The 27467-nt window shown below is 38.8% G+C and overlaps 1 protein-coding gene and 2 pseudogenes across 1 annotated transcript; 1 reads left to right on the top strand and 2 right to left on the bottom strand.

Moving 5' to 3' along the window:
• Positions 1–12444: 12444 nt before the first annotated feature.
• LOC121986703 lies at positions 12445–15492 on the bottom strand (annotated as a pseudogene).
• A 1600-nt stretch (positions 15493–17092) lies between these two features.
• LOC121986702 (putative F-box protein At5g66830) lies at positions 17093–18298 on the top strand. Its single transcript, XM_042540651.1, has one exon. It carries the CDS (start codon positions 17093–17095, stop codon positions 18296–18298), a length of 1206 nt encoding a protein of 401 aa, XP_042396585.1.
• Positions 18299–24484: 6186 nt separating this feature from the next.
• On the bottom strand, positions 24485–25696 carry LOC121986701 (annotated as a pseudogene).
• Positions 25697–27467: the final 1771 nt, after the last annotated feature.

Below are 27467 nucleotides of genomic sequence, written 5' to 3'. Positions count from 1 at the left end.
CTTTCTATCATAGCCTACTTTATATAAATTCAAGATAAGAAAATCGAGACTTACTTAGTCTAAAACGCTAAATGTTGTACAATTAGGTAACTAGCCATGAATCTAAAAGACCACACCTTATCGAAAAAGGAAAGCAAAAGTTAAGCAAGAGAGCTTTGGTTTATGAGTCTGCTAGATCTGAACCTCTGTATATTTGTGGAACACACATCCTCAAAAGGACTCCCAGAGAAGTTACTCCATCCTGCAGCAACAAATAGTAGAAAATACACATACACTAAGGAAAGGCCTATATCATAATTATAGACATGCAGGCATGCAAAAAAGACGTAAGAAATAAAGATGTTTCAAGGCTCTAAAAGATATATACCTCGATCAAAAATTATTTCTTCATTAATTATTGCTCACAGTGGTGGGAAAATTGGTGGTTCGCAGGGTTGCTAAAGAAAAAGTAAAACAACACGAAGGATTCTAGAAAAGAATTTGATAGTTGATACTACATCAAGAAATGAGTAGAAAAGAATCACAAACTCACAACTTTACCTGAAAATGGAAGATAACTAACAAACAAAGGGCATAATAACTTAAACTCCCAGACTTTGGATCATTAATATCTTGTGCTTTAGCCCACTCCTTCAGCTGAGAAAAGGAATGGAATAACATCACAAAGGAATCTAATAACACTTTAAAAAAAATGCTTACAACAAATGCTGACCACTAAAACCATGTCACGAAAATGGTCATCTATTTCAGATAGCCATTTAAGAATGTTGGACTTCATTACACCAAGATGATTATTAACGGAGACATCAAAAGAAATATTATGCTGCTTGCTAATGTATTTAAGCAGAGGAACTCTTGCATTTGGAATGCACTCAGCAGAACTAGCAAGACTTGAAACAGAGATAGGAAATAGAAATCACTCACATTTTTATCGTCTGTTGAAGATTCCAGATAGATAATGTAGATAGTATTAAAAATTTTATATTTGCATATTTTGTTGTGCCTTTTTAAAATTTTAAAATAGGTCGACAATTGTTTAAAGTATACCACCATATAAATAATGAGTTATTACAATTGTATAAATTATTTCTTTGTGGGAATCTAGCTTTGCATTCTTTTCATTTAGTATCATATACAAGAAGAATCAACAATGTCGTGTTCATTACCTTACTCAACAGATTGGAGATATTGTAACTGATTTGAAAATCAGTAGAGAGGTCATGATAGATTTTAGTCGACACCTAGATTATGAATGACAGATATTGCATTTCATTCTCTTAAGCATTTGGGCCGACAATTGGTCTACACACAACAATCATCATCAGTCAATTAACTGCTTGAGTTGGTTCTCCAAAAAGTTAGGAAATACTAAATATTTCATTCTTTAAAAAGCATAACCATGATTCGTTTATCCAAATTCAATAGTTTTGGAGATCATAAAAATAGATAACTGCAAATAGACAAGGAAAAAAAATGTAAAATACCGGAAAATAGAGAAATAATGATAAGGGAATTTTTCGAAATTTTTGGAAATTTTTCGGGAATTTTTTGGAACTCGTACAGACGAGTTAACGGGGATAAAAACAGGGCCCAGAAAAGCCTGTTTAGGCTACCCTATTTAAGTGAGGAAATGTTTATATTTCCTTTTCTTTTTATATTTCTTTTTCTTTTATTTATTTTATCGCCGAATTCCTTCCCTCTCCCTCACGCACCCGAGCCGCATCCCCTCCTCACCCAACGACATCTTCTCCCGAATCCTAACCGGCGCCGAGCGGTTTCCTCTCCCTCTCCGCAGCCGACGCCATTCTCCCTTCCTCCCTATTGCGTCGCTTCTCCTCTTCTTCGAGCGCCGACCACCAGATTCACCGAGCCACCATCAGCCAAGTTTTTCTTCCGGTCTGTGCCTGTGCCCGCGCGAAGCCTCAGCCGAGCCATCTCCGGCCTAGCCCTAGCCGACTCTCCCTCCTCCCGACGCCCCTAGATTGGCACATGCCGCAGTTCGCGGGCGAGGCACTCACTCTCCACTCGCATATGTGTCAGGTTCTGTTCCCCAGGTCTGCCTTCAGCTAGCGCCAGGTGGCTGTTTCATGTACTACCCCTAGCGCCATCCAGCAGTCACCTCAGAGGAAACGGGTAACTCAATCTTGCGTACATGGGTTCCTGCACCGCCACTGCTTGATCGCACACCGGTCCGACCTCTCTTTGTTTCGTGTGACATGAGTGAGTAAGGTGATCAGACCCCCAAGGTGAGCCTTGATTTGGTCTTGTATGGTTGAACATGTACACACTGTGAAATTAGACATTTGATTTGTCTAGGTGTTGATTTGGAAGGGTTGACTTGCTAGGCAACGGTTCCACCTCGCTCCGGATAGGATTATTGGCAGCAACTTCGTCTACTGTGCTACAACAGCAAATCTTCTCCAGCTGTGATTTGAGGTGAAAATGTGTTTTATGTATGAATTGATACATACCTAATTTGGTTATAGGAAGATACATTGATGGCGGATCCTTGTTGTAGATTGAGTTGGTTTTAAATGAATCTAATGGAACGATTAGGGTTAAGACCATTAACCTTAGTCAATGGTTAGATTTAATTTTGGGTAGGCAATTGGTTATGTTAATTAGGGTTTTCCCTGATTTAGTTTCGTGGATTTTATTTAAGCTATTTAAATTCATTTGAATTGTAGATAAATAAAATATATCTATATGTTCGACACAGGACTTTGATTCGGGACGGTATCTCGACGAGTATCTTGATTGGTTTGGACCACTTTATTGAGGGTACTTTGACTTATGTCTTTTGATATGCATAATAAAGTGTTTAACATATAGCAATGATTGTGTTTTCCATTTGTTTGGTTGGTCACATGCATGACGCGTTACATGTTGCTTGTTTACTTATTTTGTTTTGGCATGTTATTATTTATCGACTACATGCTTTAGGTAGTGACCCAACCATATGATACATTATGTTGACCTAGGGTTTATTTGATACCCTATCTTTGTGTACCTTCCATCTCGATACATTGACTTGTGGTACACCTTTATTTATGTATGGATCTTGCTATGCTTTCATGATATTGCCATGTTTAGAGTCATGCATCATCATGATGGACGTACTGTCTGGCATTATCTGCTCCATATGCCATTAGCACATTGATGCATGACACACCACTCATGGGTTAGTGGTATATTAGTGGTGTGTGGCAGCATCGCTTGCTTGTCCGCTGGTTGGTGAGCAGTGGTAGGCAGCCAGTCATTTAGTGTAGCGTTATGCTGTGGCGCTGTCCGCTTGTAGTGTAGCAACTTGTAAGGCAGTGCGCTGACTTTTGTTTAACTCATGACTCGTGGGTAGTGTGACTAGGTGTACAGAGAGTCCTCCCGTCATCGTGTAGGAGAGAGAGCATTACGCTCCCCATTTATTATTTCGGGTAGGAGTATGTGTGTACTCGACATCCCATCCACTCGGTCACTCATCGAGGCGGTGATATCGAGTGCACGGTTGTCCACAAATCCCACTCTGGACTCACCATTGTGAGATGCTAGCTAATCGGCGGTGGTGTGTCATCATCATATGCATGATGCATTTATTATTTGTGTTTATTTATTTGAATGCATATGACATCATCATGACATGATTGACACTCTGATGACCTAGTTACCTTTATACCTTGATCTGGTTGCTGTTTTCCTTTTTGTTATTTTGCATTTATCCTTCTTTATATTCGCATGATTAGTGTTGTCTGTTATTTACTTTATTTTGCATATCAGTTGTACCTGCTGAGTGTTGGACTCACCCCGCCTCCATTGTTGTTATATTTCAGGATGATGCTGTCAGGAGAGAGTTCTCGTTGTTGGTCCCCTGAAGACTCCGAAGACTTATGGATCTTTTGGTTTTGTTTTGCTTTTTATTTGACCATGTTTACACTTAGTTTCGTTTGATACCTGGATATTGTATGGATTCTTATCGTTTGATGGATTTTCGTATGGTTTATATTTGTTCTACTACATGCCTGCCTGGACGGCAGAAGAGGTAAGTTTGAATATATATAACTGCGTGGATGTTTGAGTGGTTGTGTTTTATTTATTGTTATTATTCCAGCCGCATGTGGCTGAGGTATATGAGGATGTAGAAAAGTTTCAGATTGTCCGCCGTATAGGGGAGATGCTGCCGAAATTTTCTCGGACAGGGACTCCTCCGGGGTATGACAATTTAGTGGTATCAGAGCCAAGTTTTACGATCATTGTTTTCGTATTTTGGATATTTGAGATAACCTGATACCTATTGATATGGTATCAGAGCGCAATAGTTTGGCCATACTTGTTGGGTTTCCGTATGTTGGATTTTCGAGATTTATCTGATACCAATTTATTGGTATCAGAGCAGGGTGTGATACCTGCTTTTAGTATTCTGGATATATTGTGCTAGCCCAAGTTTGCGAGTCAAACTGGGTAGTTATTTTGGTTGCACGGAGTTTCCATTACGTATATGTTTTGGACTTTCGTTTAGGATTTTATTATGGATTTCCGGCGATTTTCTCGTTCGAAATTTTGAGGTCAAATTGGGGACTGGATAGCGATGGAACATCTCCAGACGGCAATTAGGTATGATGTTATTTTGGTAGTTGGTTATACTGGTAGTAATAACTGTAATATAATTTAACAGATATGAGGCGATCTACACGTATTGCTGCGAGACGTGGTGCTGGACGACCACGTACGAGGACCGCAGGATCTGATACGCGGAGATGCCTTCATGATGAGCTGTCCAAGGATAGACGACGGTGCGTCGGGCTCATGGCTCCTTTAGAGGTACCTACCTCAGCTGCACCGACTGTATCGGTACCACCAGGGTACCATTAGCATACCCGACACTTGCTAGTACCCCCCAGACCACCGGACCCACGTGTATCCCACGTGCCCGTGCCCCGACTGCTACTCCACATACCATTGCCACGTACATCCAACGACCACCTATGTTCACCCTCGACGACGTATGCTCAGTTTACCCAAACCGGAGTACCTCTTCCGAGTTATCTGATACCTCCTATAGCACCGCTGGTTCCGACTCCGACACACCTCCTTGCACGAGCGAGATTCCGTGTTAGTCGATGAAGAGTCGATTCACACTCTTCCGAGGAGAGATCCGAGTGTGGCCTTGTCTTGGATTGAGACTATGGGCGGACTTTCTTCTATAAGTGGGAGAAAGCGCTTTTCATTTACGGGACGCGGCCGACACCTGGTGGCTTACCCAGCGTTCCATCATCGGTGAGCAGAACATCACTTGGGCTAGATTCAGAGAGGCTTTCGAGAGTCGTTTCTTTCCACGAGCTTATCAGATGGCTCGCCGGCAGGATTTTCTGAGTCTGCGACAGAACAATCGGACAGTGACGTTCAGAGTTAGTTGCTAAGGACAGTTCACGTATGCAGCAGTTCATTCAAGGGCTGGATGGACATTTGCAACTAAGACTTGTCGGTCTTGGTATCACCTCTTATGCGGAGATGTTGGACAGAGCCCTCATTATTGAGTCAGCTCAGCAGAGAGTTTTTCCGGATAGGAAAAGAAAACAGCTGGGTCAGACATCTGGGCAGATCCAGCAGCCTCAGGCTACACCACCGCAGAGCAGGCGTAGTCGATCAGATCAGGGTATTTTCATATGTGGGTCCAGAGATCATGTCACTTCAGCCTGTTCTCTGGGACAGTCAGTTTGCTTTCATTGCAAACTGCCTGGGCACCAGAGTCGAGATTGTCCGCAGAAGACTCAGCATATGACTACCGGAGGGTCTGATCATGGAGGACAGTCCAGTCAGTCCGGAACTTATCGTGGAGGGCGAAGAGTCCAACTCTCAGATCGAAGACTGTGCTGCCTAGAGAATTTAGGCGGTACTGTCCATAGACCCTGTTGCACATTAGAACTTCCATTGTCGAGGCGAATTGCTTCGAGCATGTCAGCAGCGACGCAGTCGGCACGCCTTTAGGCGTATGACTTCGACTCTTCTCTCAATCCGACGTCGCCGTCTTCTACACCCATCGGCAGCCTCACTGGTAGGTTTCGGCCGACCCTGGCAAAGCATATTCCACCTCCTCCTCCTCCGGAGACCGACGGACAGGATAGTTCATGGATGGATGCGCGAGCGAGCGAGGTGATTTCCGATGGATGATATTTCATATGATTTACCGATATTGAGCTCTGTGATTATCGATCGATCTTTTATATCCCGCATTCTTTTAGATCGTAGGATTCTTTACCATAGATACTATTATTAGATTGTGCCGTGATTGTCGATTCCTACCATTAGACCGTCCGCGGAGACTTTAGCTCACCAGGTTGCAGATTAGGCTTTGGCAACATGATACTTATGGTAGATCTTCTAGTATTGGAGATGGTCGAGTTTGATATCATTCTTGGCATGGATGGATTGCCGGTTATATCATGCTACGTTGATTGCCGACGAGGATGGTCACCTTCTCTGAACCAACCCTCGTGGATTTCACCGCATCGAGATGACGACATATTGATCATTTCCCATGGCTGTTGGGTTCGTTATCTTTGATCGATCACCGAGGACAGTAGGCAGAGTTCCTGCCTTCAACCTGTTATCCGGAGTACCGGATGTGTTTCAGGCGCCAGTTTGCCTCCCAGAAGACAAGTGGAGTTCGCTATTGAGCTGATTCCGGGAACCGCACCGACATCGAAAGCTCTGTATCGTATGGCACCAAAAGAGTTGAACGAGCTGAAGGTTCAACTCCAGGAGCTTTTAGACAGGGGATTTATTCGCCCTAGTGTTTCACCATGGGGTTCTCCAGTTCTGTTTGTCAAGAAAAAAGACGACACTATGAGGTTATGTATTGACTACAGACAGCTGAATGCAGTGACCGTCAGAAATAAATATCCTTTACCACGGATTGAGGATTTGTTTGATCAGCTCAGAGGTACATCAGTGTATTCCAAGATTGATCTGCGATCCGGATATCATCAGCTGAGAGTTAGAGACTCTGATATTCAGAAGACAGCTTTCCGTACCAGATACGGTCATTATGAGTTTTTGGTAATGCCATTTGGGCTTACCAATGCTCCAGCGGTATTTATGGACTTGATGAATCACATCTTTCTGGAGTATCTGGATCAGTTTGTTATCGTTTCCATTGATGATATATTGGTCTATTCTCGTTCCGAGGAGGAGCACGCACAGCATCTTCGCACAGTTTTAGAGATTCTTCGACGACATCAGCTGTACGCGAAGTTCAGCAAGTGTGCGTTCTGGCTATCCTCAGTCGGTTTTCTGGGACACGTGGTTTCTAGTAGAGGTATTTCAGTTGATCCTCAGAAGATCGGGTCACCCAACTTGGGAGCCAAGTCGTTCGTGAGATCCGCACTTTTCGGGATTGGCGGATATTACCGACGCTTTTGTCGAGGGTTTCGCGTATTGCTATGCTCCGACACGCCTTACGGAAGGGCGAAAGTTTACGTGGACGAGAGGATTGTGAGACCCGGCTTTCAGGGGCGAGATTAGTGTCGGCTCTAGTTTTGGTTTTACCTTCGGAGAGGACGGATTTGTACTCTGCACGCCTTCTCTGCTGTGGTTTGGGTGCTCTACGATGTAGCACGACAAAGTGGTCTCTTATGCTTCTCGTCATCTGAAGGAGCATGAGAAGAACTACCAGTTCATGACTTGGAGTTAACTGCCATCATCTTTGCTCTGAAGCTTTGGCGACATCATTTATCGATATTACATTTGAGATTCTCACCGATCATAAGAGTCTCAAATATATTTTAACCGAAGGAGCTTAATCTCCGATAGAGGAGATTGATGGAGTTCTGAAGGACTATGATTGTACCATTAGCTACCACCGGGAAAGCTAATGTGGTTGCCGATGCACTCACAGGAAGTCGAGAGGACTTTGGCTTGCCGGACTTGATACCACTGGACTTGATTGAGAGTTTAGAGTTAGACCTTGAGAAGCGGATCTACTGCACGTGGTATTCTTGTTACTATGGTTGCTCGATCGCGACCGAAGATCAAGAGAGGCACGGTCGGTGATCGAAGATTGCGTTCATTAGCGACGTGATAGCTTCAAGAGCGGCGGAAGTTTACACGAGACGTGGAGGGTATTATATACTCCGAGGCGGATTATGCCTCCTCGGCCTCATCCGGTCTTACAGAGCTACTCCAGAGGCACCGCTCTCGATTTGCAATCCATCCAGAGGGACCGTATGTATCGAGACTTGAGGCGCTCCTATTGAAGAAAGACATCGCGGATTTCGTAGCTAGATGTCTTGTTTGTCAGCAGGTAAAGGCGAGCACAGAGACCTGCAGGTTACTTCAGGGATTCCTATTCACGAGTGGAAGTGGGATCACATTACCATGGACTTTGTGGTAGGGTTGCCGAGGACACGAAGGCCATGACGCGATTTGGGTAATCGTGGATCGATTAACCAAATCGCGCATTTTTTAGTGATTCAGGTCGATTCCGGATCGATTGGCGATCTCTATTGTCCGGGAGATTATCGACTACATGGTGTTCCTTTGAGTATTATTTCGGATAGAGATCCACGGTTCACGCGTCTTTGACTTGCATGCGGGCCTTGGGCACACGCTCCGTTTAAAGACAACCTTCCATCTATAGGCATGGGACGGGGCACTATCGATTCAGACTCTAGAGGACCCGCCGAGGTCATGTGTTATGGATTTTGGAGGCGTTGGGAGGACCATCTGCCGTTAGTAGAGTTTGCTTACAACAATATCTTTTCATCCGGCTATCTAGATGGCACTTTGAGGCGTTGTATGGTAGACCTTGTCGGACACCCCCTCCGGGATGAGGTTGAGAGGCCCAGTTGTTGGGACATCATAGAGTTCAGCGATGCGAGTTGGTCCGCACTATCGACGGAGGATGTCGAGGCGAGGACCGCGAGAAGAGTTATGATGATCGGAGAGACCACTAGAGTTTTCTCTGGCGATCATGTATTTTCTGGTTTCACCCACGAAAGGGGTGAAGAGATTTGACCTCGGTAAGCTAGCTCCGCAGACATTGGCCCTTCGAGATCTTGAGAGGATCGAGGCGGTAGCTCTGGCTAGCACTACCACCTCTCAAAGGCCCCGCACGATGTATTCCACGATCTATGGAGATACGATCCTGATCCGACGGGCTTGACGGATATCCGGGCCCCTTGAGATGCTACTCTATGGGAAATTGAAATATTTTGGACCGAAGGAGCGTCAGTCGCGGAACAAGACTATCCGGTTGGTTAAAGTCGGATGGCAGCATCATTCGGATGAGGAGGCTACTTGGGAGCTCGAGGATATGATCCGAGCTCAATATCCCCATCTTTTCACTTGAGGTATGTGATTTAGTTTACTGTTCAGCATTTATACTCTTTACCTGTTGTTAGTACTTGCTGATTGGTAGATAATGAAATTTGGGGACCAAATTTTTATTAGTGGGGGAGAATGTAAAATATCGAAAAATAGAGAAATAATGATAAGGGAATTTTTCAGAATTTTTGGAAATTTTTCGGGAATTATTCGGAGCTCGTACAGAGGAGTTAACGGGGATAAAAACAAGGCCCGGAAAAGCCTGTTTAGGCTACCCTATTTAAGTGAGGAAATGTTTATATTTCCTTTTCTTTTTATATTTCTTTTTCTTTTATTTATTTTATCGCCGAATTCCTTCCCTCTTCCTCACGCACCCGAGCCGCATCCCCTCCTCACCCGACGGCATCTTCTCCCGAACCCTAACCGGCGCCGAGCGGTTTCCTCTCCCTCTCCGCAGCCGACGCCATTCTCCCTTCCTCCCTATTGCGTCGCTTCTCCTCTTCTTCGAGCGCCGGCCACCAGATTCACCGAGCCACCATCAGCCAAGTTTTTCTTCCGGCCGATTCACCTCCTTCGGTCACCAGGTCCGACTTAGCACCGCCGGGTGCCGCCTCTCCGCCGAGCCATCTCCGGCCTATGCCCTAGCCGACTCCTTCTTCCCGACGCCCTCTGCCCTAGATTTGGGCCACAGTCGCGTGCCCTAGTCAGAAGCCGACGACCACCATCTCTCTCCGGTGGCCACAGCTTTGCATTCCTCAGCCCTAGCGCCGGGCCAGTCTTCTTTCCTCTGTGCTGCCAGAGCCGACCTTCGTGCTCTAGCACCATCGCCGGCTACCCCTCCGAGGAGTGCCCTAGCGCCGGCAGCCAACCAATTTGCCTACACGGGTTCTCTGTGCCACTATTTCCCTTTGTGCTACACTGCCCTTCCAGCGCTGGATCTCAGCCTCGGTTTGCTGTGAAGTGCAGACAGTGAGTAAGGTGATCAGACCCCCAAGGTGAGCCTTGATTTGGTCTTGTATGGTTGAACATGTACACACTGTGAAATTAGACATTTGATTTGTCTAGGTGTTGATTTGGAAGGGTTGACTTGCTAGGCAACAGTTCCACCTCGCTCCGGATAGGATTATTGGCAGCAACTTCGTCTACTGTGCTGCAACAGCGAATCTTCTCCAGCTGTGATTTGAGGTGAAAATGTGTTTTATGTATGAATTGATACGTACCTAATTTGGTTATAGGATGATACATTGATGGCGGATCCTTGTTGTAGATTGAGTTGGTTTTAAATGAATCTAATGGAACGATTAGGGTTAAGACCATTAACCTTAGTCAATGGTTAGATTTAATTTTGGGTAGGCAATTGGTTATGTTAATTAGGGTTTTCCCTGATTTAGTTTCGTGGATTTTATTTAAGCTATTTAAATTCATTTGAATTGTAGCTAAAAAAAATATATCTATATGTTCGACACAAGACTTTGATTCGGGACGGTATCTCGACGAGTATCTTGATTGCCGGATTGGACCACTTTATTGGAGGCGGGTACTTTGACTTATGTCTTTTGATATGCATAATAAAGTGTTTAACATATAGCAATGATTGTGTTTTCCATTTGTTTCGGTTGGTCACTACATGATCTGTTACATGTTGCTTGTTTACTTATTTTGCACTGCATGTTATTATTTATCTGACCATACATGCTTTAGGTAGTGACCCAACCATATGATACATTATGTTCAGGACCTAGGGTTTATTTGATACCCTATCTGTTTGTGTACCTTCCATCTGATACATTGACTTGTGGTACACCTTTTATTTATGTATGGATCTTGCTATGCTATTCATGATATTTCCATGTTTAGAGTCATGCATCATCTTGCATGATTGCATGTTGTGCGATTGTCTGCTCCATTATTGTGAGCACATCGCCAGCTACATGTATCTGTACGCACCACCACTCATGGGTTAGTGGTATATCAGACAGGTGTATGGCAGTACTGCTGTTTGGCTCCGTTGGTCTGGTGACTTAGCGTGATAGTCGCCTGCATTCCTTGGCTCCCTGGTTTAGTGTAGCAGGTCATGTGGAGCCTAGCCTTGGACTTTGTTTGGCTGGTATTTTCATGGGTAGTGTGACTCGGTGCATGGTGGAGAGAGAGTCCTCCCATCATCGTGCGGGAGATGAGAGCATTGTGCTCCCATTTATTATTTCGGGTAGGAGTATGTGTGTACTACTGACGAGATCCCGTCCACCTCGGTCTCATCGAGGGCAATGATATCGAGTGCACCGGTTGTCAGCTACACCCCTGGACTCACCATGTGTGTGAGATGGTGTCAGCGCGTGGGTGACCATGTCATTGGCATCATATGCATGATGCATTTATTATTTGTGTTTGCTGCATTTACTTGCTGCATTTATTTGGATGCATATGATTGACATGCATACAGGATTGACACTCTCGGTCTGATGACCAAGTTACCTTTATACCTTGATCCTGGTTAGTACAGTTTTTCTCCTATTTTTGTTACAGTTGCATTTATCCTTCTCGTATTCAGGAGACTGTACGCATGATTAGTGTTGTCTGTTATTTACTTTATTTTGCATATCAGTTGTACCTGCTGACTGTTGGACTCACCCCGCCTCCATTGTTGTTATATTTCAGGATGATGCTGTCAGGAGAGAGTTCTCGTTGTTGGTCCCCTGAAGACTCCGAAGACTTATGGATCATATGGTTTTGTTTTGCTTCTTATTTGACCATGTTTATACTTAGTTTCGTTTGATACCTGGATATTGTATGGATTCTTATCGTTTGATGGATTTTCGTATGGTTTAGATTTGTTTTACTACATGCCTGCCTGGACGGCAGAAGAGGTAAGTTTGTCGGATTTGTGTTTTACGAGTGTAGTTGAGTAGGGTGGTTTTCGAGTCAGAGTATTACTGCTTTGTTTGAATATATATAACTGCGTGGATGTTTGAGTGGTTGTGTTTTATTTATTGTTATTATTCCAGCCGCATGTGGCTGAGGTATATGAGGATGTAGAAAAGTTTCAGATTGTCCGCCGTACAGGGGAGATGCTGCCGAAATTTTCTCGGACAGGGACTCCTCCGGGACGTGACAAAAAAAGCACAAACCTGAAACAGGGATGACGTTGAAGGGTTGTTAGAGGACTTTCAGCAAGTCCTCGGTGATGCTGAAGGTAAAGGCACCTCCATCCTCCAAGTTGAGCACTTTGACAACCCCATCTTCTGCCAGCAACGCATAGCGCCGGGATCAGACGCCAAGGCCCATGGGCTTGTCTAACAGATCCAACTCCACCCCGAGTGCCAAGGTGAACTCCCTATTTCCGTCGGAGAGTAGCAAAACCTCGTCCCTAATGTTGAGATCCTTCTTCCAGGCATGCATCACGAAAGCGTCGTTGACCGAGATCCAGGCAATGGTGTCCACGCCTTTGGTATGCAACTCCCCATCCTTTTCCACAAATCCAGGGAGGTGCTTCTGCGAGCACGTCGGTGTAAAGGCCCTAGGACGGTGAAGAAGATGGCTTTCTTGCCCTTGGTGAGATCAGAGATGGTGACGGTCTGGAGCTCCCCATCGGAGCCGAAGTAGGAGAGGTTGGCGTCAGGAAGATTGTCTCCTACGGAGATGGTGGTTGCGACGACAGGGGCGGAGGCAGAAGAGGCGGGGGAAGAGGGAGGACCTACGAGTGTGCAGTCAGAGGTGTAGAGTGGTAGTGGAAATGGAGCGGTGGAAGCGGGCGGCAGAAGGGAGGAGGCGGGGCAAAGAAGGGGCGACGGGTTTAGGGCTTGGAGAGGAAAGGAGAAGGGGTGGCAGGTGGGCTTGCCGCTACGGTCTATGGGTTAGCTGAAGGGAGGTCAGGCGACCTATTTTCGGTGTTCGCCAGTGTGAAGAGATCGTAGGTTGGATCGAGAAGGTAAAGGGATGGAATACGGCGGAAAAAAATTTCGGGGAGAGGGAAATAAAAAACGCCGCGGCAAAAAATGGTGAAGGGGAAAAAGCGGCGAAAGAAAAAAACAACGACATTCAAAAACACTTAATAGACAACGGTTTTTAAAAACCGTTGTCGTAATCCCAAAAAAAACGCACATAGACAATAGTTTTAAAAAACTGTTGTCGTAGCCTTTAAAAATCGTTGTCGTAGCTCCAAAAAAATATAAATAGACAACGGTTTTTAAAAATCGTTGTCATAGGCCAAAAAAATTACTAAAAGACAACGGTTTTTGTTAAAACTGTTGTTAAAAGGCAAAAAAACAATGATTTGGTATAAAACCATTGTCATTTGAGTGTTGTTGAATGAGGTTTTTCTTGTAGTGGATGCTCTAAGAATTTTTATTCCCAAAATAACATTAGCTAAGGTCATGTCTTTCATGTCAAATCTTAAGTTCAATAGAGCTTTTGTGGATTTGAGTATCTTATCATTACTTTCAATGATAAGTATGACATCTACATAAATGAACAAGAGAATATAGTCTTGATCTATGCATTCATGTAGACACATTTATCACACTCATTAATGTAAAATTCACATTTCTTCATGACACTATCAAAATTTTCATGTCACTACTTTGGAGCCTGCTTTAAGCCATATAATGACTTTACTAATCTATAAACCTTATTTTTTTTATCTTGGTACAGAAAACCTTTCAGGTTGCTCTATGTAGATTTTCTCTTCTAAATCCCTATTTAGAAAGGTTGTCTTTATATCCATTTGATGTATGTCCAGATTCTATATAGCAATGATAGCTAACAGGATTCTAATGGAAGTTATTCTAGACACCGAAAAATACATATCAAAGTAATCAAGGCCTTCAAGTTATCGGTAAACTTTAATTACCAATCTATCCTTATACTTGTCAATCGTGCCATATAATCTCATTTTCTTCTTGAAAACCCACTTGAAAACGAGTGGTTTACTTCCCGAAGGAAGATCCATAAGTTTTTAAGTGTGGTTTTACAAGATAGAGTCAATTTTAGATGCAATCATCTATTTCCATTGAGTTTCCTCTGAACAGCTTATAACTGCTGAGTAACTCTGGGATTACTTTCCAACATATAAGTGATAAATTTCTTTTCAAAGGATTTTTCTACCTGAGCTCTTTTGCTCTGTCTGAGCTTAACCTCAACTGGTTCATCTTGTTCTTTGTCCCCTTATGTTTCTTTTGCTCAACAATATTTTGTGTTATCATCTATAAATTACCATGTGTCAGTGTACTTTTCATGTTGCATATGTCAGTGTGAATTTGACCGAGTGGTTTAATGTTTCTCGCAATATGTTGAAAGGATGACCTTGTTATTTTTGCTTCAACACAAGTCTCACACTTGTATTTCGGGTCAAGGTGGAATGTAAGTATGCTTTGCATGTTAATTAATCTACACAAGACATCATAGTTACCATATACTATTCTATCATGACATAAAGTGGAAGACTCAAGCATATACACAGAACTTTCGACTTTATTTATCTTAGGCCGAATGACCATTACATTGAGCTTAAATAATCCATCATATGTATAGCTTCTTCCTACAAACATTCTATTTTTTGGACAATACAACTATGTCTAACTCAAAACAATGCAAAAACTATGCTTGCTTAGAAGCAATCCAGATACTAGAATCTTTTGAATCTCAGGAACATACAACACATTGTTTAACGTGAGTTCCTTAATTACCTAAGGTCATCTTCAGCACAACTTTTTCTTGGCCTTTTATATCTGAGGTTGCTGAATTCCCCATAAATAATTTGTTTCCATCTTTAATTTCCTCAAAGTTGTGGAATAGCTCTATATTTCAACTTACTTATTAGATGACACCGATATCGATCCACCATTATCGTGGATTGGAACCTATCAGGTTCACTTCAGAGACTATGGTGCAAAGGTCCACATCATGTTCTTCCACTAGGTTGGCTTCAGGTTTTTTCTTCTTTGGTTTTTTACAGTCCGAAGCCTTGTGACCTACATGATCACAATTATAGCATTTCCCTAAGAACTTTTTCATAGACTGTCCTTTGGATTGTATCTTTGAAAATTTGAGGTTCTTCCATTTCAAGCTTTGACCGTACTCGACCACGTTGGCTTTTACAATAGCTTGGGAGAATAAGTTTCTCTTCGAATTCTTGATGTCTTCTTCAATATGAAGTCTGATGACAAGTTCCTCCAAAGTCATCTCCTTCCGCTTATGCTTTAGGTAATTCTTGAAGTTTTTCTAGACAAAAGATAGTTTCTCAATGGTTGCTGTCACCTAGAAGGTTTCACTCAGTGTCATGCCTTCTAAGTGAATTTCCTGTAAGATCACTTGAAGTTCCTGGACTTGGCTGATAACCGACTTGTAGTCAACCATTTTGTAGTCCAAGAAGCAACCAATAATTAACTTTTTAGCCTCAGCATCCTCCTATTTATATTTTTTGTCTAGGGATTCCCACCGTACTCTTGCCATTTTCTTCTCACAGTATACAATGTATAGCGAGTCGGTAAGATTGTTGAGGATGTAATTTCGACAGAAGAACTCAAACTCGTTCCATTTGTCGACTGTCATTATGGTTTTCACATCATTTATACCCTCAACAAACTTGGGAGATTCCTCAGTCAAGAGATGTGTCAAATTCAGTGTGGTCAAGTAGAAGAATATCTTCTACTGCCAACACTTAAAGTTCAAGCTTGTGAACTTCTCTTGTCTTTCCCCATGTGTGATTGGGATAGACTCAATCAGGGCGGAGGAGGTTGACACATGTTGAACCTATTGCATCTCAACATTTTCTGCCGCCATTGCAACAGAACGAATCTGTTTTAAGTTTTGTTGGATGTAAACTCGTTATAATTTTTGTGATCGTCTCAGAAGTTCTATTTCACGATTCTAAGTTTGTGCCAGATGCACAAGGTGACTTATAGTTACAGTTGCTTGAGTAGATGATCTCAAGCTGTCGCCGGTAACGGTGTTAAAATTATGATAAGTTTGATAATACATGGAATTAAATGTTGGAAATTTCTCCATGTATTTATTGATAAAGAATAGAATATAGTTACTTATAAAAGAAACTATAGAATAAAATGGGCAAACATAATCGATAATATCATTATTTGCATAACAATTAACATGTTATTTTCATATATCTTTAACGTTCAAACCTATTTTGAAGAGTAAAAAATATCAATAATATAATTAAAATAATTGTTTATTAAAAAAAATCAATAAAAATTTCACCACATTAATTTCGTCCTCATCAAATTATTTGTTTATTCTAAATGTACGTTTTTTTTTTCATAAAAATTTACTAACAAGGTAAAAAAAATAAAATTATCTTGCTATATATTTTTCCAACCAAAAAGGAAATGGATTTACCACAACTAAACAAGTATATAATCTTAATTTTCTAAAAAAAATTAGACATATGGAATTAGAAACAGTCCATATCAAATATAAATTTAAGCAGTAATTTATTTTATGCTATTTTAAAAATAATTTATATAAATAGAATATTTCCTTATTATAAATATTATTCTACTAACAATTCAGTAATAATATCTACTGAATTTTATTTGATATTTATATCCATATTTAAGCAGTAATAAGATATACGTGGATATTTACTCATTCACATGAATATTAATACGTATAAAAAAAATAATTTAGAAGACTAAGCAACACAACGGAAATAGATAGATTGTCCTTTCTGCAAAAAGGCGTCGTAGACAAGGAAAGAGCAAGGGTTTATGTAACCTGCCACCGCCGCCGCCGCCGTGCGTCACCACCATCATCTCTCTTCTAGATGTCTACTTCTTGGTCGGAGATTCCTACGGATCTCTTATACTCAATCCTATCCAAGCTCTCCATCCCCGACCTCTTTCGCAGCGCCGCCGTATGCTCACATTGGTCCGCCGTAGTCGATAAGCTCCGCCGCAGCCCCGATGATCAACGCCCTCAGATACCATGGCTTGTGCCGAAAGGGCAATTCCTTATAGACGGAGATTGTAACTATCAAAACGACTACAACTTCTTCAGCTTATCGGAGGGCCGCGTGTATGATATCCCAAGCCCCGCCACTCGCTTCCTAAAGACTGTCGTCGGATCTTCTCATGGCTGGCTCATAACCGTCCGCAAGGTTAGTGTGCAGCTCCTGAACCCTATCACCCAGGTGCATATCAACCTTCCTTCGACCCCCACCGTGGGCGGCCGGAATTTGGTGGCCATCAAGGCGGTGCTGTCCTCAGATCCCTCCGGAGGTGGAGATTACAGCGTCGTCTTTGTATTCTACAGCCGTTCTATGCGGAAAGAGTTTTTGTTCTTTGTTAATGCAGGAGATGAGAAGTGGAAGATGATAACCGGAGATGGTTATCACTATGACGATATAGCCTTCGACAAGGGCAAGCTCTATGCGGTGACACGGTCTAAAGAACATGCGGAAGTGATGGTAGCGGCGTATGATCTCATCACGCTGAATTCGAATCCGACATGGACGCCGGTGGTAGCTCTGTCAGACTTCATTTGGGCTTTTGATGTCGTCTCGTACTTTCTTTGCACGTCTTCAGATGATCTACTGCTCACACGGATCATGACGAAAAAATCAGAACATTTATATATTAACAAATGGGAGGTTTGTAAAGTGAAAAAAGTAGAATATTATATTAACATATTGGATGTTTTGAAAGTGGATACAGAGGAAGGCGTTACCATCAAAATGAATAATTTGGGGAAGTATACTCTTTTCTTGAGCGCAACTTCTTCTCTGTGCATTGATACTTGTTCATTGCCGGATTTGAGGTCGAACTACATTTATATCTTGAATGACTTGTGCGAGATTGGCTACCGTGATAACTTGGTTTACAACATGGAGGACGAAAGCTTCACCTCCTTGAGTTTGCCTCCATTATCATCTCCAAGGCGGCGGCGGTCATTATTATCACCTCCAAAGCTGCAGCGGCCAGTCGTAGTTTGGTTTGCACCCAGTATTGCATTGCATGCTGATCCAATGTAAACTTAAAGCTTTTGTTTTTTAGATATATTTTTTATAATACTTGGAATTGATTTTAATTATTGTGGGATTATATAAACTCATATATGAATATTTTGTAATTATGATGTTAGATATAAGAAATTGTTTGTTCTGTCTTTTCTTGTTTGATTTTCATATCGCATAACTCTGTGAGTTTATGACTAGCACAATCAATTGTTGAGGAAACAAACTCTTTTTCTGTCGTCGTTGGATTCCAACACTATGATCGTATGGACCTGTTTGAAGAGCTGCTAGACATTGTTCTTCTAGAGGGCAAAGATGAAGGTCTCCATGGGTAAGAAATCTAAAATCTATATATGATATGTCATGTCGTATATATGTACGATGAAGGTAGATTTCATGATTCTTAGATGAAATCCACCTTAACGTTTCCACACGATCGACCTCACGACCATCTATGACGAGGTAAATCAGAAAACTGTAATTGGCCAGTATTGATGAGGTATTTTTTTCCTCAACTTTATCAAGATTGGAACTTCTGTTTTATGGTAGTAACTCTGCTCCGCACTAGCCAACTCAACCTTATCTCGAAGGCAATGAATATAAATTTTATGATTCTTAGATGAATGTCATATCCTCTAAATTTTATGATCTGAATAACTTCATCCATTCAAAAATATTAGACTAGCTAGCAACAAACCAAATTTAATTAAAGTCTGTCAATCTCACATAAACAATTAGTCTTTATTTTTTAAGTTTTACAAACTTAAGTGCATGTTCAAGTGAAACAAAACTACATCAAATTTAAAGATAAACCCACTACAAGAAAATTGGGATTCTACAACACTTAAACGACAATGCTTTTTATAAAAAGCGTTGTCTATTTTTTTTTTAACAACGCTTTTAGTGAAAAGCGTTGTCTATTTCATTATTTTCTTATTAATAGACATCGCTTTTCTAAAAACCGTTGTCTATTAGTGATTTTTACAAGTCAAAGACAACGCTTCGTAAAAAACGTTGTCTATTAGATTTTTTTTTAGTGTCTACGACAACGTTTTATAAAAAGTGTTGTCTGTGTTTAAATTCTCATCTAAATCTTGATTAATACAAACTGTTGGATCTAGGTAAGGAGTAGAAAACCCGAACCCTTCTCCAAACTTTTATCTTCCGATCGTTTTTAATCCCAAACCCTTCTCCCAACTCCTCATCTCACGCGGCCTTCTCCATCTAACTCCTCTCCAGCAAACCCCTCTCTGGCGAACCCCTCTCCGTGAACCACTCCTCCGAACTCCTCTCCGTCAAGACCACAGCTTCGTTAAGCGCTAGATCCCGGTGCTGAGGTGATCGACCACGACAGATCGACCCATCTCTTCGCCTCCTTCGCCCCCGCAGCAGATCCCGTTGTCTTCTGGTATGCTACTGTAACCCCAATGATTCCTTGTCCTTGGTAGCCCCTCTCTTTCGATTGCTTCCCTAATCTTTAAATCCAGCCCTAAATCTGAAATGGTTGTCATTGGAATCAGTTACTAGCTTATACTATTACATTTTCTGGATTTTTTTTTTCTTCTTCTCATTCGATCTGGTCGCCCAACTTATCAATTTTTGGTATTTACTCTTTCCCTATTTTTTTTTGGGTGCAATATTTTTTTCCCCATCTTGAAGGTAAAGTTTATCTTCCAAGTGAAGAGAGAACCCAACAGAGATACTAACTTAGAAGGCAAGAAATTATTGAAATTTCTGTATGATTAAAATATTTTTTGTTTTTGATTGTATAGGATTTGTAACAATTTGATATAATCAATCGGGCTAAAAAATCTGGTCTAATTCAACTTATTTAGTCAAATCAATAAATCATCAGGATAGGTTGAGTCTCAGTTTATTTCTTTAATATAATTTATTTTGAATTATCCTCATCAAATTTGCGACTAATATATCATAGTATAATATTTTTTTAACATAAACAAAAACTTAACTAAAAATTAATCACTAAAGTAAAACAAATTTGAATGCCAAATTAACTAGTTATTAAAATTAAATATGTATATTGCAAATAACTTTGAATTGTATCATTTATTCGTTTGCATGATTGAAACTTATCAATATTTACTCTATATTATTGTTTATATGGTGTCGTATTGGTTGAGCAGGTGGTGTCAAATGACTTATTGACATAGATTTTTTTCCTATTATTTTGATATGTTTAATAAGATAAATTTTTAAGTTTTGTGGTGTCAATTTGCACAACTTCGTCGTTGTCGAATTCTTGTTTTACGGGACTTTCGAGAACTCTTCCCGGTCCCAGAATTCATTTTCTACAACCAAACGCATATGGAAACGCTCAGCTCCACGACATCAAGGGAACTGCTCGTTTTGATTCACACGGATTCGACTCCGAGTTCGATGGTAAACTGCTAAATGGGTGCGGAATGGATGCAGGCGATGGGTCGGCTGGTCGAAGATTTGAGCAAAATGAGGAAAATCATCTAAGAAAAAGCGTTCCCTTTATAGACTTTTTGGGGATCGGAGTGATAGAGTAGTTTTTGACTCCATGCAAAGGTTATGAATTCTTCAATATTTTGGGCGTTGCTTTGTTTTAAATGGAGTCTACAAGTAGCGAAAAGTCCCAATACAATTCATGGCAAATTTAAACTAGTTTTGACGTGCACAATTCAATTTTTTTTTCTTGTTTGATTAAAAAATGCTTAAATGCAGCCTTCTCCATCCTCAAGGCCCGGCGGTGGAGGTGTGTTAAGGATTTGATTGTATTTATTTCAAATCTTACATAGTAATCTAGACTACATTTTGATTGCTTCGTAAAGCTTATGCTTCATAAAGCTATATTACAAGATGCCAAACAATGTGGTTACTATGTGATGTGATTTATGAGACAAATTGTTGAAGAAGTTGAAATTATCGAAAAAGATTCACTACGATCTATAGTAATGCTTACTTGCTTATGTCTCAAATTATTTGAAATAAACTATTTAAAATATGCAAAGTCAATGTTGATTTTTTTTCCTCATTAATGTTCACAGTTCACACAAGCAGAGTATTCTCGAGAAGAAATTTATTAGGTGCGATCGGAGTTGGCAGAATGTATAGAAGATCATATTTATGAGTAGGTGCGTTCAATTTTATGTAAGTTCATTACCTTGTTTTAGCTAAGGTTTATGTAACTAAGTTCATTATCTTTAGCAAGAAACAACTTTTTGCTTCTTTAGAAGAAATATGAATTTCGGGCTATATTGAGTTTCTACCCTTCATTTTGGCTTTTCTAATGACTCCACACAAATAAATTAGAAAGGAATGTAAACAACACAAACCTCAACTGATGTCTCATAAGAAGTTCTTATAGAACTTCATTGGTTGTAGGCGTAGAAGCTTACTATAGATCTGTATTATTGAACTTCAGGATATTTGTTTGTATTACAAGATATATACTTCATGTAAATATGAAATAAAAAACACAGATGCAACATAAGACAAAAACTGAGAAATGGATGTTATACTGAGTACTACAAACCACAGTTTATCATATTATAGTTGATTCTCTAGCAAAGTTTCACATTTTGAACTCGTTTATTTTGATTTGAAATGTCTACAACTTTTACTAATGTTTGATGGTAAAATTTGGTGTTTCGTTCTTTATGCAACTTTTTATTGTTTGCTATGAAGTCGCCATACCAATGTTGTAACCTTCACAACTCTAATGTTGATCAATACCAGTGGGTATTCTCTGAGTACCTCCATTTATGTTCGGAAGTTTCTTATATGGGTTGTTCACCTTTTTGGTACCTCCATTTAGCCTTGTGTAGCGAAATCACTCGTTTCCCTTTGAACATAATTGAAGAAAATTTCATGAACGATGGTTGCTAATCTTTTTTAATCCTCTCTTGGTTTTCCCAAAAAAACAGCAAGGCAAGTCAAGTCAGTTGATGGTTGCTGATTATGAAAACTCAAGGCAGCTTCAGTTATTAGATATTGTAGAGTATCAGATGTAGAAATCAGAATTAAAAAAAAATGGGGTTCTTTCATACTCCTTGGAATGGTGTTCGAGAATTTGTATGTACCATTGAAGGTCTTCCCTCCAATTTGCTGCTATAAATGGTCTCATCAGTCCCTATTTCACTGGTTGTTGAAAACATCTGTTGCTTCAAAATTTGCCAGGACAGTAATCTGATTTCTGAAACTGCACATCTGAACTGCAGCGCAAAAATTGAGAAACCTACTATTCTCCATACTAATCTGTAATGACTCTACCATTGTCCTTGTTTTCTCATCCTTATTAAACACGTATGCATTAGATAGTCCCTCTCCTTCATGCTGCCCAGACATTTATGGCTTGATACTCTGCTGCTGCAAATGAGAGCTTATAGGCTTCTATTTTCCAGCACTTGTTGCATCTGTGTTATGGCTTGTAGGTACTGATTTGTTGAACCACTCGAGATACACATCAAGTTTAGAAGATCTTAAAAGTGCAGATGTCATAATTGAAGCCATTGTGGAATCTGAAGTAAAAAAAAAATAGTTATTTTCAGAACTTGATAGGATTTCAAAAGTTTATGCAATTTTAGCATCTAATACTAGTTCTCCAATGATTGTTCATCTAATATTGGTTGTGAGTATTCATTCATTCGTCTCCAATGATTGTTTTGTTTCTTTTGAGAGCCATCAGTAATGCTCATGTATGGACTTGAAACATATTATTGGTACTTTTGTAGGGGATACAGGACAGTCGAGATCAGTACACTAAGGAGCGTCTGGATTCAGTAATTGATCAGTACACTAAGCATCTGGATTCAGTAACTACTGTATTGTTTTGAGTAAACAGCTTGTTGGCTACTTCTTCAGTATTCAGTATTCAGTAGCTACTTCTTAGAAACAGATTGTAGCTATTCAAAATAGATTTTTTGTGCTCTTTTGTTTTATATGTGAATATCACTATCTACTTTGAAATAGAATTAGTGTTAATTTTGATATTTACTAGCTTCTCATGTAATTAAATACTAATATTACTTCAACGTTAGATTTCTATTATTTTAGTATGAGTTTGAAATCATTAGCTGAGTTGATTATATGTAAAATTCGAATCTAGACATGGTAAAAGAAAAATAATAGTTTCGTAAATATAAAAATAATGATTTTTAAATAATTTTTTTAAATTTTTTTCTTTAAAACGACAACGCTTTTAAAGTGTTGCAAAAAGTGTTGTCTTTGTAAAAAAACAACAACGCTTTTAAAGCATTGTAATAGTGTTGTTTTTGCAAAATATGACTACGCTTTTAAAGCGTTGCAAAAGCGTTGTCTTTTCTACCAAAAACAACACTTTAAAAGCATTGCAAAACGTTGCCTTTGCATAAACCGACAACGCTTTTAAAGCATTGTAAAAGTGTTGTCTTTGCTACAAACGACAACGCTTTAAAAGCGTTGTCGTTGAGCAGACTTTTAACAACAGTGCCTTTAACAACGCTTTTTCAGGCACATAGACAACGCTTTAAAAGCGTTGTCTATTAGCTTTTTTTCTTGTAGTGACCCTTCTTTATTTTTGAATTTTTAATCAATTTGGCATGTAAACTCAAATTGAGACAAATTAAAAGATGAATCCATTTTATATTCTTTGGCGCTTATAAAGCCATTTCATGCATTTAGTTTCTAATTTTGACAATTTTGATCAAAATTATGATATAGACTCAAATTACTTAAATTTCTTAAATAAAACTCCATGTAACAATTTTAACAAACACTACTACTTCATAAATTAGAATGGCTTAAATTTCACAATATTTCTTGCACCATCTATATTTTATAATTTTGGTCAACTTATGCTTATATAGCAAAACAAACATAATTTCAATTTCTCTAATAATAAAACACAATCAAATAAAATATTTAGAATTTGTCTAGACAAATGTTCAAGTTGAACTATGGATGAAGCACTAAAGAGTCATACTTTAAACAATCAAAACCATCAATGATAAGTTATAGTACCAAATGTTCACAAACAATCCATAGACTATGAAGAAAAGATGAATGGAAAATGTTTCTTCCCGACATAAAAGTAATTTTTATTTGAAGTAACTAAGTAGCGAACTTTCCCCAACTCCCAGCTTCAGGAACGTGCAAATTCAGCCGGGCAGAGTGACTAACTGTGCGGGCCGCAAAGGGATTTATGAAAAAACCCTAGCTCTCAACTCAGATGTCACTGCATCAATGAACTCCTATTTTTTGGAATGCTCTAAATTCCACTTGAGCTTCCAAATCTGGATCAATATCAACAAAAATATCTCTGAACAAGGTTCTAGCGCCATATCAAATGTGTTTGAAAAAGAAGAGCAAAGCAAACGTAGCATAACCAAAAGTGAACCAACCCCTTGGACTGCTACGAAAAACACCATTAAATTTCAAAGTAGCCCAATCTAATTAAAAAATTTCACCTAATTGGGAGCATCTAGCATATTTTTTTTAACCGTCACAAGATCACTATAACTGACTCCATTGAGTTCACTACTATAGAACTCAACAGTTACACTTACTTGTTCAACATTATACTTTGATTCTGCTGTCCTGAAAGGAACATCGCCTCTCACAATTCTGTCTCTATCCACCAAAACCATCGGAAATGTTTCAAAAAAAAAGTAGACATACGATGTACAAAAAGCTCGCGTCCTTTTTTTTTATCTCTAAAGACAGGGTACCCTAATCATCCAACAGCTATTCTATCTCCGTTATCCATTGACCCTGCTCTGAATAATCCCTCTTTTGTCGGATTATTACCAATGTAATCATAAAAAGCTATTTTTTGGGGAATTTTAGACCAAGCTTTCGATAAATTTAGATTTTCATTTTGTCCGACGCTAACTCTTCGGTATATTTCTTGATGAAAGTACCCTTGATCCCACTGATAACGAGTGGGACCAAATAAATTCGATTGGAGTTGTTGCTAAATCATACCACATAGTTCCAGCAACAATGAAAGCTGCAAAAAAAAAAAAATAACAACGATACTACTAGAAAGTACAATTTCAATATTGCTCATACGCAATCCTTTGTATAGACATTGAGACAGACGAACACTAAGATGGAATAAATCCGCTAATATGCCCAATGTACCCGCTGCAATATGATGAGAGATAATTCCTCCATGAACAAAAGGATCAAAGCCTTCCGTGCCCCATGCAGGACTTACAGGTCGTACTTTTCCGGTTAGTCCATAAGGATCGGACACCCATATTTCAGGACCATACAAACCTGTTATATAAAATATGCCAAAACCAATGCAAGTCAATCCTGAGAGAAATAAATGAATTCCAAAGATCTTAGGCAAATCCAAAGAGGATTTGCCCGTACATTCATCATAGAATATTCTAAGTCCCAATACACCTAATGCTAGATAGCTGTCAAGAAGCATAAACCAGACAAAAAAAATATTTACCCCTGCACACCTTCATAACTCCATTCCATAAATCAAGGATACATGTTCCTATGGCATTCCTTGTTTATTTCATTCCATAGGAAAAGTTATTCAATTCTGTGAATCAAACACCTCATTAGAGTTATTCAATTCTCTCATCAAACTATTTGTTTATTCTAATTATATGTTTTTATATAAAATTCAGATTCTATAGTTATCTTATTTGCAGTTTCTTTATCAAAAAATCATAATAGATATGAATTTATTTTCTCTATAATTATTTTTTTTTTAAAAAAGAACTTATAGACAAATATAATACAATAGTAATTTTCATAAAAATTTACTTACAAGGTAAAAAAAAATTAAAATTATAAAAGATCAAGCTATATATTTTTTCCAACTAAAAGGGAAATGTATTTTACACAACTAAACAAGTATATAATCTTAATTTTCTAAAAAAAAAATAAACATGTGGAATTGTTCATATCAAATATAAATTTAAACATGAATTTATTTTACGTTATTTTAAAACTAATTTATATAAATAGACTATTTCCATATTATAAATATTATTGCACTAATAATTTGTAACAAATTAATAATATATATATATATATATATATATATATATATATATACACGATTTTGATATACTACGCGACATGCACAGTACGCGTCGCGCAGTATATCATGATTTTTTTGTTTTTTTTTAATTTTGATATAAAAATAAATAAAATATATTAATTTTGATTAAAAAAAATAATAAAATATATTTTTAAAGATTTTATTAGTAGAATCCATCCTAATTGGGATATAATTTTTCAGTTAATTTTTTTTTAAGATTTTACCACTGGGGTTTAGATTTTCCAATTGAATTATAATATTTAGTTAAAAAAATTAAAAATGAATTAAATTTAAGTATTTATGGAATATTGTAATATGTTAAGGGGATATCTTAACGTATTAGCTGTTATATAAAGAAATATTATTTTTTAATTCAAAATTTCTGTGTTTTGTTAGTTTTTTTATAATTAATTTTTGAATTAAAAAAAATAATTAAAATATTTTTTTTTTAAATTTTATTTCTAGGGTTCAGATTTTGGGTTATAGTATCAAAGTTATTTTTTTTAATATTTTACCTCTAGGGTTCAGGTTTTGGGTTATAGTATCAAAGCTATTTAGGGTTAAGTTTTGGGTTATAGTATTAAAGCTATTTTTTTTTAGATTTTACCTTTAGGGTTCAGGCTTTGGGTTATAGTATTAAAGTTATTTTTTTAGATTTTACCTCTAGGGTTCAGACTTTGTGTTATAGTATCAAAGCTATTTTTTTTAAATTTTTTTGATTTTTTTAATATTTTAAATTAAGAAAATCAATTAAAAAATAAACATTTCCTTATATAAATTTCTAATACATTAATATATCTCCTCAACATATTACAATACTCAATAAATACTTAAATTGATTTTATTTTATTTTTTTTTAAAAACCAAACATTATAACCTAATTGGGAAGCCTGAACCCCATAGGTAAAATCTAAAAAAAATAGCTTTGATACTATAACCCAAAGCCTGAACCCTAGAGGTAAAATCTAAAAAAAAATAACTTTAATACTATAACCCAAAGCCTGAATCCTAGAGATAAAATCTAAAAAAAAATAGCTTTAATACTATAACCCAAAACTTGAACCCTAAATAGCTTTGATACTATAACCCAAAGCCTGAACCGTAGAGGTAAAATATTAAAAATAATAACTTTGATACTATAACCCAAAATCTGAA

This window comes from Zingiber officinale, chromosome 5B (genome assembly GCF_018446385.1).
Source record: "Zingiber officinale cultivar Zhangliang chromosome 5B, Zo_v1.1, whole genome shotgun sequence".
In the NCBI taxonomy this organism is placed as follows: Eukaryota; Viridiplantae; Streptophyta; class Magnoliopsida; order Zingiberales; family Zingiberaceae; genus Zingiber; species Zingiber officinale.
This window is presented reverse-complemented; position numbering and strand designations above follow the sequence as displayed.

What these genes read in the sequence shown, in the direction of transcription:
- LOC121986702 (XM_042540651.1), top strand. Translation starts at nt 17,093, where the DNA reads ATGTCTACTTCTTGGTCGGAGATTCCTACGGATCTCTTATACTCAATC.